At 40.4% G+C, this 20,292-nt stretch overlaps 1 protein-coding gene and 1 long non-coding RNA gene across 2 annotated transcripts in view; one reads left to right on the forward strand and one right to left on the reverse strand.

The window, feature by feature from the left end:
- Positions 1-393: 393 nt before the first annotated feature.
- On the reverse strand, positions 394-13,052 carry Eif5a2 (eukaryotic translation initiation factor 5A2). Its single transcript, XM_004652350.2, has 5 exons — positions 12,968-13,052; positions 12,034-12,204; positions 11,395-11,499; positions 3,489-3,620; positions 394-1,839 (listed from the first exon to the last, which is right to left on the reverse strand). The coding sequence occupies exons 2-5, from the start codon at positions 12,196-12,198 to the stop codon at positions 1,780-1,782; spliced, it is 462 nt and encodes a 153-aa protein (XP_004652407.1). The 5' UTR covers positions 12,199-12,204; positions 12,968-13,052; the 3' UTR covers positions 394-1,779.
- Positions 13,053-13,371: 319 nt separating this feature from the next.
- Positions 13,372-20,292, forward strand: part of LOC123464387 — a 65,402-nt gene continuing 58,481 nt past the window's right edge. The window contains exon 1 of the long non-coding RNA XR_006639558.1: positions 13,372-13,478. This is a non-coding gene — a long non-coding RNA (uncharacterized LOC123464387). The remainder of the gene's footprint in view (positions 13,479-20,292) is intronic.

Consider the following 20,292-nt stretch of genomic DNA (forward strand, 5'->3'; position numbering starts at 1 on the left):
AGAACAAGGGCATGTTAATCCAGAATTAAAAGTAAATCAAAATACTAGTGTGGTTATTAACTGGGGCCAGCTGAGTGACCAGCAAACAAAAACAGATTAATAACTTTCTAGAATTCCTGTGACAAGTTAACCGGTTCAAACAAGATACACATTAGATAGAACATTCAAAAACTAGAGCAGTATGTAGCACAAACGTAGAAAATGAAGGGATTTAGCCTAATTCCTAATTGTGCTTTGGATGAGCAAAAGCTAACGTGCCATATGAAAGTCAGTTGAAAGCTCCACACTGCTTGTGCTTTAGGGCTCTCTTCCTTGCTTCTTCACCAGTTACTTTGCTGAGGCCAAAAGATTTTTAAAAGTGTGTACAAATGAAGCAACTAAAACCTTGGGCTCTTATGTTTCAAATGTATTTCAAGTCACTGATTAGATCAGTTACATAATCATATGCATTTCCTTCCAGATGACAGGAACAAAAGCCTTTGAGGTCCAGCCACAACAGGAGATCTCAGAACCGGCGTTGGAAGATCCAGGCATCACCAGGAAAGTGATTTTGTTCAGGTTCACTCTAATATAATGACTGCTAGTATCAAGGTCCTCACAAACCCTGAAGGACCTTTCTCAAGTTCCGGACATAATGCACATACAACCCAAGAGTAAACAGAAATGCAAGGCTGCCACCTAACATGTTTTAAAATAATCCAAGTTTATAGAATTCCTTCCTAGTACATTTCACGTCAGTAACTGAATTAAGTTGCAAGACAACCAGGAAGAGCACACTTTCAGTTCATATAAAGTAACATTTGTTCCATGATTTACTTTCATTTAGCAAAATGTACATAAATTGAACCATTCAATTTAAAGCCAAGAATTCCAAACTAACTTAAGAATTCCCAGTTTTAGTCTAATGTCAACAAAACAAAACAGTTAGAAAGGCAGGATTATGGAATAATGTGCACACTTATTCAACATGGTTGGAAAGGAAGAACTGCATAGTACCCTGTAAAGCAGGTCAGTATTTTCAATGCTGGGGGACAAAACTAAAAAACAAAAATACAATTTAAAAGCCACTTCCTATTTTTAAGCTGATTACAAAGGCCTCAAGAGTCTACTTTTGACATCTCCTTTGCCATTGTCTTTTGTCTTCCTCACCACCTGTCAGACTTGCTCAGATTCACCCAACAATTCAATGTCCTTCTGTCATTACAGCCAATACTATGGGTATAAAGTGGCAATCAGTTTGACAAAAAATACTAGAACAGAGACGACATATGGTTGCACATGGCTACCAAAACTGACACTTTGTTTAGGGTTTTGCATTTGCCACACAAAGGTAAAACTGACTATTCCATTCCACAAGCTATGAATTCTATGACATTAAGTCCAAAATTAACGCAGGGCAATTAAACATGACAGCGCGGTATTTCCATTCCACTAGATGCTACATCGTGTGATTTGAGTCCCTGGTTTGTTAACCATTGTACTAAAGCCCGGGAGTGACTTGCTCAGGCAAGTGACATGTGTGGAAGCTGTTGTGTCTGTTTCTTCCACTCACATAATGAAAACCACAGGAATGTTACTTATAAAATTGAACGTTTTGCTTTTTTTAAGTTTTTTTTAAGTTGGTAACTTAAACTAACCCAGCACAATTTCAAAACAATACAAACAAAAGAAAACATGAGGTTGCTTATGAAGGCCATAGCTTTGGTGACAACTGAGAACCAAACTGTTGGTCTGCACTTGAACCAGGCCTAAACAGTTTGCTCAGGCCCGACATCCTGCTCATTTACAGGGCTTTATGGCTACAGCATACTCTTCACTCATGGCACACATGACAGACACCTGGGAGGGAGGAGACAAAAGGTTAGTCAGAAGGTACCACGTACATAGAGCAGACAGACCTTGTTCATCAGAATCTGTATTTGTGGATACCCTGTGTATCAAGTTTGGAAAGGGGCAAGCCAAAACCAATAATCTGCTTTCTTTACCAAGTTCAGAGGCAGGAAATTATGAAAATCTAAGCAGATGTGGTTCTTTCTGACAGTTTTCAAGGAACAGGGAGAAGAACTATATATACCTTTCACCATTTACTTGGTATTATACTTCTGACCATTGCAATGAAGAGTAAGTCTCCTCCACTTTGACCCTTTCCTTCTAATTTGCGTGTGCACACACACATTTGCAGAGCGCAGGTGCAAACATGCCACAGCACAAGTGAGGAGGCGAAAGCACACCTTCCAGGTTAGCCCTCCTGCCTGCCTCATTTGAGGTAGCGTTTCTTGCTCTGGTGTTCTTTGCTGCACTCACCACGGGGAAGTTCTGTCTCCACCTTCCATTTCACGGTCGGTGCAAACGTGCTTCGATGATTACCAAACCTGGGCTTCTGGCTTTTGATGTGGGCTCTGGTGACTGAACTCGGGTACTCTATCTACTTTATCTACAGTCGAGCTTTATCTACTGAGCATCTCCCAAGCCCGTCCTTTGTAATCCTTAAAAATATCTCATAGGCAGGTCTTCAAAACTAAACTGGAGTTAATAGTGTCAGTCCAGCAAAAGCAAACAAATAAAACCAGACTTTGATACTTTGTTTGGCAACAGGCCTTTAAAGGTATTATGGTAAAGTTGCCTTATAGGGATTATTATTAGTAATATATATATATTTGGTTTTTCGAGGTAGGGTCTCACTCTAGCCCATGCTGACCTGGAATTCACTATGGAGTCTCAAGGTGGCCTTGAACTCATGGCAATCCTCCTACCTCTGCCTCCCGAGTGCTGGGATTAAAGGCATGCGCCACCACGTCTGGCTTTATTAGTAGTATTTTTAAGTTGCATTTCACATATATTATGCCAACTACTTTAGGCCATTTTTTTTTTTTTTTAAGGTAAAGTCTCACCTTAATCCAGGCTGACCTGGAATATACTATGTAGTCTCAGGGTAACCTCTAATGCAAGCTGATTCTCCTACCTCTGCCTGTGCTGGGATTAAAGGTGTTTGCCATCATGCTCAGCCCAAAATTTTTGTATATTGATTTATTTTTAGTTTATTTTTATTTGAGAGAAAGAAGCAGAGAGAAGAGGAGAGAGAATGGGTGCACCAGGGCCTCCAGCCACTGCAAATGAACTACAGATGCATGTGGCCCCCGGCTTATGTGGGTCCTAGGGAATTGAACCAGGGTCCTTTGGCTTTGCAGGCAAATGCCTTAACCACTAAGCCATCTCTCCAGCCTTTATATATTGATTTTTAAAAATATTTTATTTTTATTTATTATTTGATGAAGAGGGAGAGAAAGAGTGGGCACACCAGGGCCTCCAGCCACTGCAAACGAACTCCAGACATGTGTGCCCCCTTGTGCATCTGGCTAACATGGGTCCTGGGGAATCGAACCAGGGTTCTTTGATTTTGCAGACAAGCGCCTTATCTGCTAAGCCATCCCTCAGCCCTATACTGATTTTTGAAACAGTTTTGAAACAGTTTTCCCATAGGTCTTTACCTGTACATCTTCTCCTGCATTGTATTTTCCTTCTATTTCTTTGCCCAGTTCACCTTCTGGCAGCTTAAGATCCTCACGAACTTCGCCAGTTTCCGTCAGCAGGGAAAGGTAACCATCCTGAATGCATATCAGCTATTTGGAGAAATTAGATCATGTGTACTGGTTAGATCATGCTCAATCACCTGAGAGGTTTGTATAATTAAATTTCAATGGACATTAATTTATATAAGAACACAGTAATACACTAATATATTCTTGGCACTTAAAAATTCCAAAATACAGCCGGGTGTGGTGGCGCACGCCTTTAATCCCAGCACTTGGGAGGCAGAGGTAGGAGGATCGCTGAGAGTTTGAGGCCACCCTGAGACTACACAGTGAATTCCAGGTCAGCCTGAGCCAGAGTGAGACCCTACCTCGAAAAACAAAACAAAAAAAATTCCAAAATACAAAAGAATATGAGATAAAGCCAGAAGAGAAGTGCAAGTAGTTCCTTCACAGCCAACCTCTGTATTGGTAAAGTACATCCTGAAATACTCACTTTTACAAACGTAAAGCAAATATGGCTGCCTTTCACAAAAAGCTGTTTTTAATTAACAATATGTTAGAAATTCTCCAATCAGAAAATAAAACTCTACTTTAATCTAACCATCATGTAAGTACATGGAATTAATGTAAGTGAATTATTTTTCTGGAAGTGGACATAGGAGTTATTTTCATTATTCAAAACACTGCATTTGATAATCTGATTACAAGCAAAATTAAGTGGAAAATTTTTGTTCTTCTGCTCACTGCTAATAATAGACTGAGGAAAAAACTCAAACACTAGCTTGTCTCTGAAATTAATGAAACAACCCGTCATCACCCTAACCTGCAAAAAAAAAAAAAAAAAATCATACTTTTTAACATAATTCAATTTCTTTTATTACAGGAATGGGGAAAACAGCAAGCCCCTGCTTTCTGATTCTAAAAGACTTCATGAAAGACATTCATTAAGCCTACCAACTGCTAACATTAACATATACAAAAGGAGTCAGAGATGTGAACCTTGGCCCCTTTAACCACTGTAATGTAAGTCAGCATTACATGCAGATTGAGTTTCAACATTCTGTTCCACGTACACATGAGCAAATCTTGTCTATGGAATGATACACAAGCTCCACCTACCATAGGGATTCACATCTTTGCCTAGAGCTCCTATACAAGAATGATCAACATTGCCAATTAATAGTTTTAGTCAATGAAATGTTTCTGAGGAGGCTGGGAGAGCAGTGAAGAAGAGCAAGGAGTCCAACAACTGATCAGATGTTTACAAGACAGATCTGCCTGACTTCTGCTCTTTCAGCAATTCCCTGAAGTAGAATTTGACTATTATTCAAGCTTAAAGGTTCCCACTGCCACTAGTAACTGAAATAGAGGAACCTCAAGTAATAATAATGCTATTTTTTTTTGAGGCAAGCCCAACAGACTGGCTTTTATTTTTAATGTGAGAAAGACCTTTATATTTTTAAGTGTGTGTGTAGGGGGGGGGGAGAAAATATGAATTGGTATGCAGGGCCTCCAGCCACTGCAGTTGAACTTCAGATGTGTGTAACCCTTGTGCACATGTGTGACCTTGTGTTACCATGTGTCTGGCTTACATGGGACCTGGGAGGTTGAACATGTGTCCTTAGGTTTTGCAGGCAAGTGCCTTAACCACTAAGCCATCTCTATAGCCCAATACTGGTATTCTATTATCTATAAACAGTGCTTTTTAAAATTTATTAAATATGCTGGAATGAAATATATAAAATATTTCAAAGACAAAAATATAGCTACTGTGGTAGTTTGAATGTACCCCCCCCCCAAGTGACTCATGTGTTTTCTTAAAGCCTGTCATTTGGATCTTCAACTGCCTGGCTGGAGGAGGTATCACTGAGGACAGATACTGGAGTCCAGCCCTAAGGTGTTACTGGGGGTGGATCTTAATTCCAGCCCAAAGGTGTGCAGAGCAGTCTGAGCTCTGGCAGACTCGTGCTTGCTGCTTTTTGGTGCTGCTGGCTGCTGGTGGTTTATCTCTTTTTGCTTGGATTTATAAATGGAAGCCAGCTTCTTCCATCATTAATGGAGTGTCCCTGGATCTGCAAGCTTACAAGAAATTCCTTCCTTCCCTAAACTGTGCCTGGTTTGGATGTTCATTCCAACAACATTAAGCTGTCTACCACAACTACTACATAACCATCTAATTATCTGTAAACATAAAGCAACTTATTAAAATAAGTTGATATATAAAAATATTAAGGGGAAGGAGGGAATGGGAAAGGGATCAAAAAATAAAATTCGTTTGAAAACACCAAAATGAAACCAAATTCTTTGCATACCAATGACAAAATAAATTATAAATAAAAAAATCCCCTGTAAAAAATTAAAAAATAAAACTACAGAAAAATACTTGATGGTAAACCTTAAGATTTACAGAAAAGTTGCAGGAACAATGCAATAAAATCCCTATCCTTTACCTAGAGTTATACCTTGTTAATCACTTGTACATTTTTCTCTTTATACATATTCAACATACAAAATATGTTTTTGCACATTTTTTTTTTTCTGAATCATCCAAGAGTGTTTCATAGAATGTGACTTTCTGGAAGTAAAAACTTTAGTATGTTTTCTCCAAGAACAAAGACATACTCTTATATAACTGTTTTTTTTTTTTTTTTCAAAAATCAGGAAATTTATTGATAACCTACTATTCACTCTATAGTCCATTTTTCAAATCTGCTGGTTGTTCTTATATTGTTTCTGATAGCCACTTCTCACTCTAATTCCAGGATCACAGCTTGCATTTATTTGCTGTATGTCATTTTCATTACTTTGAATTTGAAACAGTTCTATACATCCTTTCTTTGTACTTCATGACATTGATATCCATGTGAAGGGTTCAGGCTTACTGTGAGATAGTATGTTTCTTATTTGGGGTTTATTCTCTCTCCTCTTGTGATTCAGGTAATGAAAGTGGTTTTAGAAATACTACATATAAACCATGTGTCCATGTGCATCAAGCACATCAGGAAGCAAAAGAAGGCAATGTGTCCCACTACTGGTGATGTTAACTTTGATCACTTGACAAAGGCGGTATCTACCAGATTTTTCCATTTTAAATGTGTCCTTATACTCTGGTCACTCCAGGTCATGTAAGTTGATGGCCTCTTACTACATGTATCCTCCTTGTCCTCCACAAAGGAAAAAGCTATTGTCAAGTCTCATGCCTATTTTTGGATAAATTTTTTTCTCTCTTCTTAAAGCCTTCTCTGACTGTAGTTTTGGAAGATGGTGATGGTGACACTGTTAGAAGTCAATTCTCAACTGGGCGTGGTAGCACAAGCCTTTAACCCCAGCACTCAGGAGGCAGAGGTAGGTATACAGTGAGTTCTAGGTCCGCCTGGGCTACAGTAAGACCCTACTGCAAAAACAAACAAACAAACAAACAAACAAAGTCAATCCCAAACTGGGTGTGGTGGCACATGCCTTTAATCCCAGCACTCGGGAGGACTGCCATGAATTTGAGGCCACCCTGAGACTCCATGGTGAATTCCAGGTGAGCCTGGGCTAGAATGAGATCCTATCTCAAAAAACCGTGAGGGGAAAAAAAAATTCAATTCAAAACACTGTTTATTTTGGATATTAGTGATGGAAAGCAGAGGTCAGGGTCAGAGAACTTTTAATAGAGACATCATGCATGTATACCAGGTTCTTGACCAGTATGAAATTTTACGTGTACCAGAATATGGCATCTTTCTTTCCTGTTAAAAGAATCTAGTGCTCCTTGGAAAAATCTGTTCTGACTGGGAGGTGAACTTGAAGAAAGCTATTATCCCAGAGTATAAGGAACTATCAAAGACCATTCATTAATTAATTAGGTCCATGTCAAAGGGAATCAGAAATTAGCTTGAATAAGCTTCTACTGTCGAAAGACAGAACAATTTTAGAATCAATATGAGTGCTAATGACAATGGATTGAAACACAAACATGTCTAAATGCTTAAGTTCATAGTGAAGAAATACTTCATTGCTCATCTTCAGTGGTCTACAAAAACCAAAAGCTAGCTCATTGTCAGTTAGCAGTTTCTACAATGAATTCAAGTGTATATGTGAAAGTAGAACCTGCAGGGTCAAGCAGATTAGGAGCTAGATCAATCAAACTCACTGTGCCAACCTAAAGGATAAAACAACATTGACCACTGCATTCCAAAAAGTAAAACAAAACAATCAGGAAAATGTACGCTTCAATGAGATGTTTGATCCCATTAAGGAAGTAATAACTTTTTAGGGGTAATAGTGTATTTTTCTTAAGTTCTCAGATTTTTACAGATGTACAATAAAACTATAGATGAAATGATGTACTATCTGGGATTAGCTTTGAAATACCCACCAAGAGGCATAGAAAAAAAATGAAGGAAAAAATAGGTGTAAGATACAGTTTAGCCCGGTGGCAGTGTCTTTACGTCAGGAAACAGGGTGGCAGAGAGAGGACAGTGAGTCCAAGGTAAACCTGGGCTCCACGGTGAGACTATCTTAAATACAAACAATGAAGGAGTGTGGCAGAGATGAAGCAAAACTGGCTGTGTAGTGGCTAAGTGCAGAATCAAGGTGATTTCCATACTTTGAAAATTCCTAAAATGAAAAGTGAAATAAACCCGAGTGTGGCAGCACATGCCTTTAATCCCAGCACTTGGGAGGCAGAGGTAGGAGGCCACTGTGAAGCTATGTAGTAAATTCTAGGTCAGCCTGGGCTAGAGGAAGACCTTACCTCAAAAAAACAGAAACAAACAACAACAAAAGTGAAACAGACAAATGTCCCAACAACAGGAAGGTAACTATAGCAGGAGCCAGAATGGTTTGCTATCCTCTCTTCCATACAGACTACATACTAAGGTGGGAGAAGAAGGAGTAAACGAGTAACTTGTCTTGGATATAAAATTGAGAAGGCACCAAAATCCTCCAGAGACCAAAGAAATAATTTAATAAAATATTTTTAAGAATTAGGTACATTAGCTGGGTGCAGCTGTGTGATTGGATTCTCAGTCCTGGGGAGACAGACAGGAAGATCCTTGGGCTTGCTGCTTAGCTAAACTAGCTGAACCAGGTGAGCTTCAGGATGAGTAAAGAACCCTGCCAGAAAATAAGATGGAGAGTGACTGAGGAAGACATCTGACATTAACCTTTGTCCATCACACACATGTGTTCACAAGTACATGTGGACATACACATCTAAACACACATGCACACATGAGCACCAAGCAAAAAAATGTATAAACTGTATGAACAGAATATTAGAATTTTAAATGGAGAAAATATCACACTTGAGTTTTCCTTCTGCCTTAGGCTACTGTGTTACTAGACATGTGTTTAAACTTTTGTACCTGAGCCAAGGGGTATAAAACCCCAGTCTTAGTTTTACTATATACTCAAAATCCAAACCAAATAAGTGTTTCCCTTTATGTTAAATGTTGAGCTCCAATGAATGCCATGTTAATTTGGTAATAGTAATTATATGAACCACTGGAACCATCTTTCTGAAACACGCAAAAGGTACAAGCAGTCTGTGAAGGATAAGTACCAATGAATACTGAATATTAGAAGTATTCCCCATTTAGGGTGGTAAATTCATTGTTAGCAAAAGTAACTGCCACACTGAGTAAGTATATTCATTTTCCTATCACTTATCTATCACTTACTGAGTGCCTACTCAGTGCCACAACTACATATAACATTTCATACATAACTATAAAATGTTTAAATGCAATTTTGATATAGGAAAATGGAGAGCACCACAGAACTAATTTGGGGTATACATATCTCTTATGGGTACATTTTCCCATTTTATCCTCACACTACCCTAGTTTTGTAGACTGAAAGACAGGCTTAGATAAGCGTATCACATCTTCTCACAAGATCATCTAGATAGAAAATGGTAGAAATCAGATGAAACCCAGATCTCCTTTATTCAATCGCTTGCTTTTAGACTAAAAGCAATTCAAATTGGTCCACACACTAAAGCAGTCTAGAGAACATTTGAAATGGGAAGGTGAAAAAAGAAGACTGTTTGCTAAATTCAAACTACAAAAATATGTATGCCTATTGGAAAGAATAAAAGAAAATTACTGGGCAAATATATTCTTAAAATCTTATATGAAAGGTATATAAGGAAATAAATATAAATGAAATAAAGACAAACCTAAGTGTCAAGCTTATATTTATGTAGGATAAAGTTTGATTTTCAGTATGCTTGATACAAGTATGAAACTTGCAAAAACTTCTTGAGTTACGATAATATAGGACTTCAAATTCTATGAAGCCAATTATTTATCTACCATCAATACTCCACACTGCAAAATGCTATCATTAAACATGACCTATCTGAAACTAATTGGGACTAAAACTTTAAGTTTACACATATAACTTAATAAAAGGTCACAGCACTGTCAATAAATTAATTAATTACATAAATATAAATAAGTCACATAGTTTTATATTTTTCTCTACCACATTCAGTGACCATGTAGTTTATATTTATGACTTTCAAGTTATTTCCCTACTTAAGAATATTGATTTATTTATTTACTTATTTTATTTGAAGGGGGGTGGTGAGAGAATGGGTGTGCCAGGGCCTCAGCCACTGCAAACCAACTCCAGGCATATGTGCCACCTTGTGAATCTGGCTTACGTGGGTCCTAGGGAATTGAACCTGGCGGGGTGTTTGGCTTTGCCAGGCCAGTGCCTTAACCTCTAAGCAATCTCTCTAGCCCAGGAATGTCAATATTTTTTTAAATTTAATTGGTAACTTTCATAACTGTAGACAAAAACCCATGGTAATTCCCTCCTTCTCCCCACCTTCCCCTTTGAAACTCCACTCTCCATCATATTCCCTCTCAATCAGTCTCTCTTTTATTTTGATGTCATGATCTTTTCCTCTTATTATGATGGTCTTGTGTAGGCAGTGTCAGGCACTGAGAGGTCATAGATATCCAGGCCATTTTGTTTCTGGAGAAACACATTGTAAGGAGTCCTAATTTTCCTTTGGCTCTTACAAAGAATATCAAATTTTGACTTACACTCATTAACAAAAGTCAGTTGGTAGGAACATGATTCCAATAGTTACTTTAAAAAAATTATTTATTTATTTATTTGAGGCAGAGAAGAAGAGAGAGAGAGAATGGGCATGCCAGGGTCTCTAGTCACTGCAAACAAACTCCAGATGCATGTGCCACCATGTGCATCTGGCTTATGTGGGACCTGGAGAATCGAATCTGGTCCTTAGGCTTCGCAGGCATGCACCTTAACTGCTAAGCCATCTGTCTCCAGCCCTTGAAAGTCTAAGTTCTGATTAGTGAAAAGAAATAAAACATCCATAAGGGAGTTGATTATATTTGAAATATTTTACAAGTACTTTTTAGTAACTTTACTAAATATTGGACTTATTCACTTATAATAAATTTTGGGCTTACTTATGGTAAGTGTAATGAGCGTATCTTGCACAACTTCCTCTGAAGAACACTGAGGAATGCTTAATATTTTTAAAATGCATGGATAGGGGCTGGGAATGCAGTTGAGCTGGAAAAGCACTTGCCTAGCATTCAAGAAACCCTGGGTTCAATCACCAACACAGCATAATTCTAATTCTCAGGAGGTAGAGAAAAGAGGGTAAGAAAGTTCAAGGTCAACGTTGGTTTCACAGTGGGTTGAGGCCAGCCTGGGACAAATGAGACTGTCTCAAAAAGAAAAGCCATTAATATTTAAGTAAAAAACACAATTTCTCCCATCTCTAAGAAAGGTGGAGCCTAATAATTGGTTATAAAAATTACGAGTTGCTAACAGAAAAATGTATGCACCTTTAAGAACCAACGTTCTAAAGGAAATTCATACTTACTTGATAGTCATTTCTCTTAATATTTGGAACATCCATGTTGTGAGTAGAAGGACAAATATCTTCATATTTTTTGCCTGTGAAAATATCAATTCCAACAAGGTGTACCTAGCAGAGAAGGAGACCAGGAAAATGATTTAATCTCTGCCAAGTATATCACTCATTACACAAGAGTACAATCCCAATACTGATTACAACAAATTCTTTCAGTGCCTTCCAAGGTCATCTAATTTTACTTTCTTAAAAAAAATGTACTGGTCATAGAACTGAATTGTAGCAAACAATTAAATAGTGCGGCATGTCATGACTCCATGTAATAAGAGATTCCAGTAATTCCATTACAAGAGTGCATAAGAAAAATGAAAGCAGGTTTCTTTTAACTGTTAGAACAGGTTTTCACAACTGCAAACAAGGTGAGGTTCCAGGCCACTGGGATTCAGGAAAGTTTCAGTTTCTCGTTAATGAAAGATTATAAGGATCCAATAAAGGAAAACATTCATTGTAATACAGATCACTCAGAAACTGGAGGAGGAAAGCAATGTTCTTTCAAAATTTTAAGTACAGAAATCTCATGATGTGTAATGGAATAAAAATGATCATTCTAAACGCCAAAGCCAAAGGACGACTTGGAAGGGCACTTACCTTGGCATGCCCATGCTTTCCAGTTTTGGAAGTTGACATCTCCACTATTTTGCACGGTCGTCCTTTGAGCACCACGAAGCCGTTTTTGCGCAGGGCCGAGCACTGCATCGGGTAAGTGCTGGAAGCCCCAGCGTCTCCCGTGGTGAAATCAATTTCATCTGCCATGGTGGGCTGTTGGAGATGGCAGTTTTTTTTTCCCCCCCAGGGAACTACGTAAAAAGTTTGTTTGCTTTTTAATAACGGGCGCGCAAGGCAGGGGACAGGTTTCGTTTTAGGCAGGTTACAACGTTAAGCATCACGGGTCCGTTATTTCTGCATTTATAGTATACACATTCAAGATTTGTGGGTACGTGGTTAATTCAGGCCTCTACAAACTTTTCCAGCCAGGAGTGGGATGGTGTGGGGAGGGAAACCTTAGAGGAGCTCGCTTTGGGATGATGGGGGTGTGGGGAGGGACACCTTGCTGGGATGCTGCCCCGCGCTGGAGCCGCGGGGTCCCGTTCCCCATCATCTTACCGCAGAAGCAGCCCACGACCTTCCTGCGCGGGGCTGCCCGGCCCTCATCCTGCGTCCGGATCCCGCAGCCGGGGCCCCAGCCCAGGCCTCACGTCCTCGGAAGGATGGGGACTCGGCCAGCAGCACCTGGCCCTCCAGCAGCGGACGCGCACTCCGCCCTCCACCCGCAGCGCCGCCGCCCCGGCGCCGGCTGTTCCATCAGCATCCCATCCCGGCCCGGCCCGGCCCGGCCCGGCCCGGCCCGGCCCAGCCCAGCTCCGAAGGGCCTGAACCCCGGCGGCGGGTCCTGCGCTCGCCTCCCGTCTCCCATCCATCTTCCCGGCTTCCCTCCGGCCGGGACTCTGCTGAGCGCGCGGTACCCAGCGCTGCTCTCCGCAGTCCCCGTCCCCACCAGCTTTTCCTCCCCGGGTGTCTTCACCTCTCTTTCCGCAGGCACCCAGCGCCTGCTCGCTGCGTCCGCGCCGCCGGTCCCCTGCAGCTGCGGCGGCAAGGCGGCGGTGGCGGCCGCGGCGGCTCGCAGACACGGGGCGGGGCCGCCACACTTTCCACACCCCGGGCCCCCGCCCCCACCGCGGTCCCACTTCCGGGATAGGCCCCGGCGCGTCACAGGCCCCGCCCCCTGGGCTGCCATTGGCCACCGGCTTCTCGAGGCCCCGCCCCGTCACGTGAAGCGCGCCCTGGCAACCCCACGTGCTGCGGATTAGTGCACTTCCGGCGTGCCGGGTGTTTTCTGGAGTCGGGTCCTTGAGCGAAGCCCGGCAGCGTGCTCCCTCCTGCTTGAGTCCAGGGGACCCCGTGGACGAGCCGAGCCCCGCGCCCTGAGGCCCTTGCCCTCGAATAGGTGGCGGATGTCACGTGACGCCTCCAGAACTCGCGAGTCCTGTGGATTCCCCAAGTGTTCCTGTGGCAGTGGAGGGAGCTTAGTGTGGGTATGAGCTTGTGGGCCCACTTTGGGGTGGAAACACCAAATGCTTAGAAATCGAAGAGCGCAGGCGCAGTGTTTTAGTAAATGGCTGCGCGTTTAAATGGTGTGCATTAAACCTATGGGAAGTTGTTGGGAGTGTGGTGTCTCATCAATTGTTAAGTGTTCCCAGGAGTAGGAACTCCTGAAATACCATGAATGAGCCCATTGTTCATACCAGATAGAGGCTGTTACAAAGACGTAAGAGGCAAAGGTGTCTGTCCAGAAATGAGTTCTACTCAGTTCTTCCTTCTTCCTGGCTTTGACATCCCCTAGAAGTTTGTTTTCTTCTTTGCATAATGTGTTGGAACCATTGGTTTGTCTTCCAAATCTACCCAGAGCCCAAAAACTTGCATATGATTAAACACAAAAGTTAAGAGATGAATAACCCCTTTATAATTTCGTTCTCACTACAAGTATCCCACCCTGAAGAGATGACTTTAGGAAACTACTTTCCACTTATCCCAGTTCTTGCTGCCCTGTGATTTGGCATTGTAATCTTGCGCATTTCTCACAATCCTATAAATGATAGGCTTAACATGTATTTCACTTGTGTGATTTTACCACCACAGCTCTCTGTATCGTTATTTTAAAAGTATTTATTTATTTGAGAGAGACAGAATGGGCCCACTAGAGCCTCTAGCCACTGCAAACAAACTCCAGAGGCATGTGCCACCTTGTGCATCTGGCTTACATAGGTCCTGAGGAATTGAACCTTAGGCTTTGCAGGCAAGCACCTTAACCACTAAGCCATGTCTCCAGCCCTTATCAGAATTTTGAGTTTTACAAAAGGCAGGGAAAAGTCATATGCCACAGATCATGCAGCTAGTAAGTCACAGACCCAAGATTGAAATCACTGCTCTATCTGCCATTATAAGTTGCGTTCAAGTAAGATTTGTATTTGAGTCAAATGACTGTTTTAGTTCATCCAACAAGTACAACTCCCTCTTCCAAAAGCCTTGGGAACATTAGGAAACAGCCAATACTGAGCCTTTGTTCCTAGGGAAAATCCAAGATGAGGTCTTGTAGCCTATGGTCACATTTTTGTTAATGATCAATGTTATGTTATGTGTGTTTCTGTTTCAGGACACCTTATTCAATATGTATTATTAACATTGAATTTGTGGCCAACAGCAACTATAACTTGTCCCTGATGGTATTTGTATATGTGTATGTGTAAAGGATTGGTGTGGTGTGTGATGTATGCACATATGGGTGTACAGAAGTGTGAGCCATATGCATGCATATAGAGGATGGAGGAGAACATATGCTGTCATCTCTTATTGCTCAGCATGTTTCCTTGAGATAGGGTCTATCCCTTAACCTTGAGCTGCCATCAGTTAGCAAGCCTCAGAGATTCTGTCTCCATTATAGACATGCATGAGCATACTCACCTTTTATAAACTCAGTGTTCTGCCTGAGAATAAAAACTCCATGTTCTCCTGTAGTGGTTTGAATGTAAAATATCCCCCATGCCCTCAAGTGGTTTGAATACTTGGTCTCAAGTTGGTGGCAGTTTAGGAAAGTTGTGGAGCCTTGAGAGAGATGGAATTCTTTTGCCAGGGGTAGCTTAGCTCACTCTTGCTGCTTCCTCCCTGCTGCTGTGACAAGAAGTGACACCCAGCTTCTCTGCTTTGCCATGTTTTTCCCATCACAATGATACTTTCCCTTGAAACTATAAGCCAAAATTCACCCTCTCCTTCCATAACTGGCTTCTGGTAGGGTATTTTGTCCAACCAACAAAAAGAAGGTAACTGTTACATGCTCTTAACTGCTGAGCCATCTCCCCAGCCCACCTGAGGATATTTTACCTACACACATGCTTTTTTTTTTTTTTTTTTTTTTTTCTGTTCAGCACAGTACAACTTTCTTGGGCTTTATGAACACCGGATGGCTTTTCAACATGCTCTTTGGGAACGATTTTAAACAGTAAAATTGCTAACAAGACAAAGAAAAATGGACTCCCTCCCCATGCACGCACACATTTGGTAGTAAATAGACCGAAAAGAACACTTGTTTAAGGTTTGACAGTTGAAACAATTAGAGGAGAGCAGTGCTATGTTTGACCTTCACTAGAGAAATGTACATATTTAAATCTCTGTACACATTCACAAATGACCTAGAAAGAACCACCACTATTGAATTGGAGGTTACAAGTGAATTTTTTTGTGTATACAAAATAGCCAGATATAACTCCCCCCCAAATGAGTACTGACTTATTTTAGTTCCTTACCTCTGAAATTCCCATGTAGATCAAGACAACACCTGGTTTATAAATTGCCAACCCAGTCTAAGAGACAATCCAGTAATTTCCAAAGAAAAACAATATATAAAAAAACTATAGGGTACTGAAAAGCTTCCTTATTTAGTCTAGGGGATGTTCACTTGATATATAAGGCAATCTGCATATGATTTTGAGTTTTTGTACTGGCACACTGAAAAGCTTATAAGCTGTTGCAGTTACTTTCTTAAGGCTGGGACAGAATATCTGACTAAAAGCAGTTTATGGGAAGGAAAGGGTTTATTTAAGCTTACAGGTTTCTTTTTAAATTCTTATTTATTTGCAAGGAGAGACAGAGAGAGAGAAAAAGAGAGAGAGTGTGTGAGAGTGAGAAAGAAAATGAATGTATGAATGAGAATGGGCATGCCAGGGCATAGTGCCACTGCAAACAAACTCCAGATGTGTATGTCACTTTCTGCACCCAGATTTATGTTGGTACTGAGGAATTCAGTCCAGATCATTAGACTTTGCAGGTAAGAATCCTAACTGCTGAGCCATCTCATCAGCCCTCTGTTTACAGCTTTGAGGGAAAGTTTCATAATGGTAGGGAAAGCATGGCAAGAACAGGTAGCAAGGTATCATGTTCTGTCACTTCAGCTGAGAGGAAGCAGCAAGAGTAAGCTAGCGAGCTCTGACAAGGGGGCTTTGGCATATAAAATTCTAAGCCTCACCTCCACTGACACACCTCCTCCAGCAGGTCTCTCCCTCCCAAAGTCTCTACAACTTTCCCAAATTGCCACAACTGGGGATTAAGTATTTAAAACATATGATCCCATGAGGGACATTTCATTCCAACAACCCCATAAGGTGAAATTAATTTCCAGTAATGTTTTGTTAGCCTAATAAATATGTCCAAAATATTATTCCATGTATAACCAATATAATTTTTTTTCTAAGCTACTTTGCATTCTTTTTTTCCTTACTAAGCTTTTAAAATATGGTGTATGTTTTTCCTTTAACATCTCAATTCAGACTAGCAATATCTCAAGTGCTTGGTAGCTGTTTGGATTGGAAGCTATAGAGACTAATTCTCTGGGAATGAGAATCTAATTTCAGATTTGAAAAATGGGTAGAAGTTGTAAATAGGAAGGTGTCATGGTTTGGATGTGAGGTGGTCTTCCCAAAAATCTCAAGTTGGGGCTTAGTGCTTAAGTGGTGGCACTATTTTGGATTTCTGGGAACTTTAATCGGTGAGACTTAACTGGTAGTGGGTCATTAGGGGTGTGCCTTTCAGGGTCTCTTGTTCCTGGCCCCTTCCTGTCCCCCTATGCTTCCTGTCCTCAGTGAGAAGCTTCTCTGCCATGTGCTGCCCACACATGATGTTCTGTCCAGGTGCATGGGGCCAGGCAGCCAAGGCATGAACCCTTGCTGACTGAGCTGAAACAAATACTTCCTCCCTTAAGTTGTTTATGTCAGCACATAGCAATGAAAAGCTAATACAGAAGAGGTTTGTAAAATACATTAGAGCCAAAATGGGATGGAAGTACAAAGGCCTGTAGGTAACAAAATTTCAGCTTTATTTTTTACTGGAAATGTATGTACTGTAACTGTAGAGACAAGTGAATTTGGACATTTTCTCAAGGGCAATAATCACTGAAACAATATGAGAAAATAAGAGTATGTTATTTTATTTAGACAGATCATTCTGGTCATGATACAGAGACTTTTTCAGTAGAAAATCTGAAGTAGAAAATTAATTATAAGGAAAATAATTACCTCAATGAAGTAGTACCTATGAAGAGACAGAAGAGCATTATAAGGGAAAATGGAAAGGATGTCATAATTAATTGAATGTTAGAGGTCAAAATGGAGTGGCACAGGATGTAAAGAAGAAATAATCAAATTAAGACTCAATATTTTATGGTGCGAATATTAGGGGATTGGTTGTATCATTCACTGGGATAGAAAATGTGGGAGAAGAAGCAAATTTTGAGGGAAAGTTGTGTTCACTTTTGGGAAGAGTAGGTTTAAAATTCTTATGGGAAAATGTCTACCTGAAGTGGAAGTACATGAATCATCAGAATATAGGCAATGCTAATAGCTGTGGGTATGGCTGAAATCTCTTGGGATTAATTATGCAGAGTGAAACAAAGAGAGAGAATATTGTATTTCTTAGATGACAGCATCAAAACCCAGCTCTTGTGAGTTTAAGTAAAAGACATGTATAGGAATGATGAGGAAGAACTCCAGGTTTGAAGGAAATTCCAAAGAGTCAAAAATCATGCGACTTGAGAGCTTTTATATGAAGAACTTTTGTATTTTCTCACCTGATGCATTAGAATGAGCAACCTACATGTCAGTGGTGAAATTCTCAGAGGTAATGTTCTGAATGAGCAACCTACATGTCAGTGATAAAATTCTCAGAGGTAATGAATGTTCTGGAAGATGGAATACCTGTTGCTCTAGCTTTGACTTCTTATCTAGCCCTTGACAAGGCACCTTGCTTCAAAAATCCAGTTCTGGCTCTATATAAGTTTCAACCATATCAATGACCTTTAAAATGGTCTCAGAATGACATTAACTAAACCAGCAAACTGTATTAGATAGCTGTATACATGCTATGTTTTAGCTTTCTGTGGTGGTTGATCTGTTTTCCAACTTGACTTGGAATCAACATGGAAACAAATCTCTAGTCATGTTCATGAGGGATTTTCTAGATTAAATTGTTTGAGGTGGGAGAACCTGTACTAACTGTAGGCAGGACCATCCCATTGGGGTGGGATATTGGATTGTATAAAAAGGATAAAGCTATCTGAGTATTTGGCATTCATTTCTTTGTTCTGTTTCCTCACTGCTGAACTGCCTTGCCATTCTGTAGGCTGGGCTAAAGCTTCCTTCCTTAAATAAATTTTTGTCAGCTATTTTGTCTCAGCAACAAGAAGATAACTAATATATTTTCTGTCATTGTAACAAATACTATAGACAATCAACTTATAAAGACAACATTTTTATTTTGGCTCACACTTCTGGAGGTTTTAGTCAATGATCAGTTAGCCCTGTTGCTTTTTAGTCTGTGTTGAGGCAGCATATAAGGCAGGAGAGTATGGTGCAACAAAACCACTCACATCATGGCCTGAGTACAAGGGAAAGGAGGAAAACCTCATTTAAGGGCACACCCACAATGTCCTAAAGCCCTCCTAAGATGCTTCTGTTAAAGGTCTACCATCTTCCAATACTGCCACTGTGTTTTTCAAGCCTTTGACACATGGGCTTTGGAGGGCATTCACGATCCAAACTATAGCACAACATACCGACATATACCCACACTAGTAAACTAAGATTATTTAGTTTTATTGAGTTCCTTTCTGTGATTGGGCACCCACCATTTCCACAAGTGATTTCCATTTTTTTACTACAGTCCCCCCCCCAATGTATGGTTTCATTTTCTGCAGTTTTAGTTATCTTTGGCCAACCATGGTTTAAAATATCAAATAGAAAATTCTAGAAATAAATAACATGAATATTAAATTACATGATATTTTGAGTAGAAATGATGAAATCTCATGCTGCCCTGCTACTTTCTGTCCAGGACATGAATCGTCCCTTAGTCTGGCACATGCGGTCAGTAGCTACCTTCATTATCAGATCAACTATCATGTTATTACAGTGTGTGTATGTGTGCAAGCAATCCTTATTTTCTTAATGGCCACAAAGTATAAGAATAGTAATGTTGGCAATTTGGATATACTAAAAATAAGCTTTAAAGTGATCATTTTAAGTAAAAAAGCTGAGTTTGTGACTTAATACAAAGTTATATTTTGAGCTTCAGATATATGGTAAGAACAAATCTTCCATCCATGAAATTGTGAAGAAGGATGTAAAAGAATCTATACTAGTGTTGCTGTATCTCAGACTGCAGAATTTATGGCCACAGTGCTTAGGAAGTGTTCAGCGAAGATGGAAAAGGAATTAAATTACAGACCTTGGTGCTCAGTGATATCAGGCACTTCTTGGAAGCTCTGTGATAAAGAGCAGACTCCTGTTGATGTCAAGAGACACCTGAAATTCTTTTTTTAGATACTTTATTTATGTGACAGAGAAAGAGGGAGAGAGATAGAATGGGCACGCCAGGGTCGCCAGCCACTGCAAAGGAACTCTAGATGCGTGGGATCTGGCTAACGTGGGTCCTGGGCATTCGAACCAGGGTCCTTTGGCTTTGCAGGCAAATGGCTTAACTGCTAAGCCATCCCTCCAGCCACTGAAATTCTTTCTCTGACCATATGTTTACTTCCAGATACTTTAGTTTTACCTTCAGCTTGCAGCTTCCAAGTTGGGGTTGGATTCTGGCCTAAGTAACAATGGAGGGTGCGGCATCGTGGAATTACTGCCTTCCTCCTCAGGGAGAGACAATTTCCTCAGACAAGGCAGAAATAGCTGCTTTAAACCTGAGTATGTGCTGTTGGTAGTGTTTCCAGAAGATTTGGAAATTTGGAGTGCTTTTTATCATTCCAGGTATCCCCATTCTTGCAGGGTCTTCCCTTTCAGCTACCTAATCGTTACA

This window comes from Jaculus jaculus, chromosome 11, assembly GCF_020740685.1.
Source record: "Jaculus jaculus isolate mJacJac1 chromosome 11, mJacJac1.mat.Y.cur, whole genome shotgun sequence".
Lineage (NCBI taxonomy): Eukaryota > Metazoa > Chordata > Mammalia > Rodentia > Dipodidae > Jaculus > Jaculus jaculus.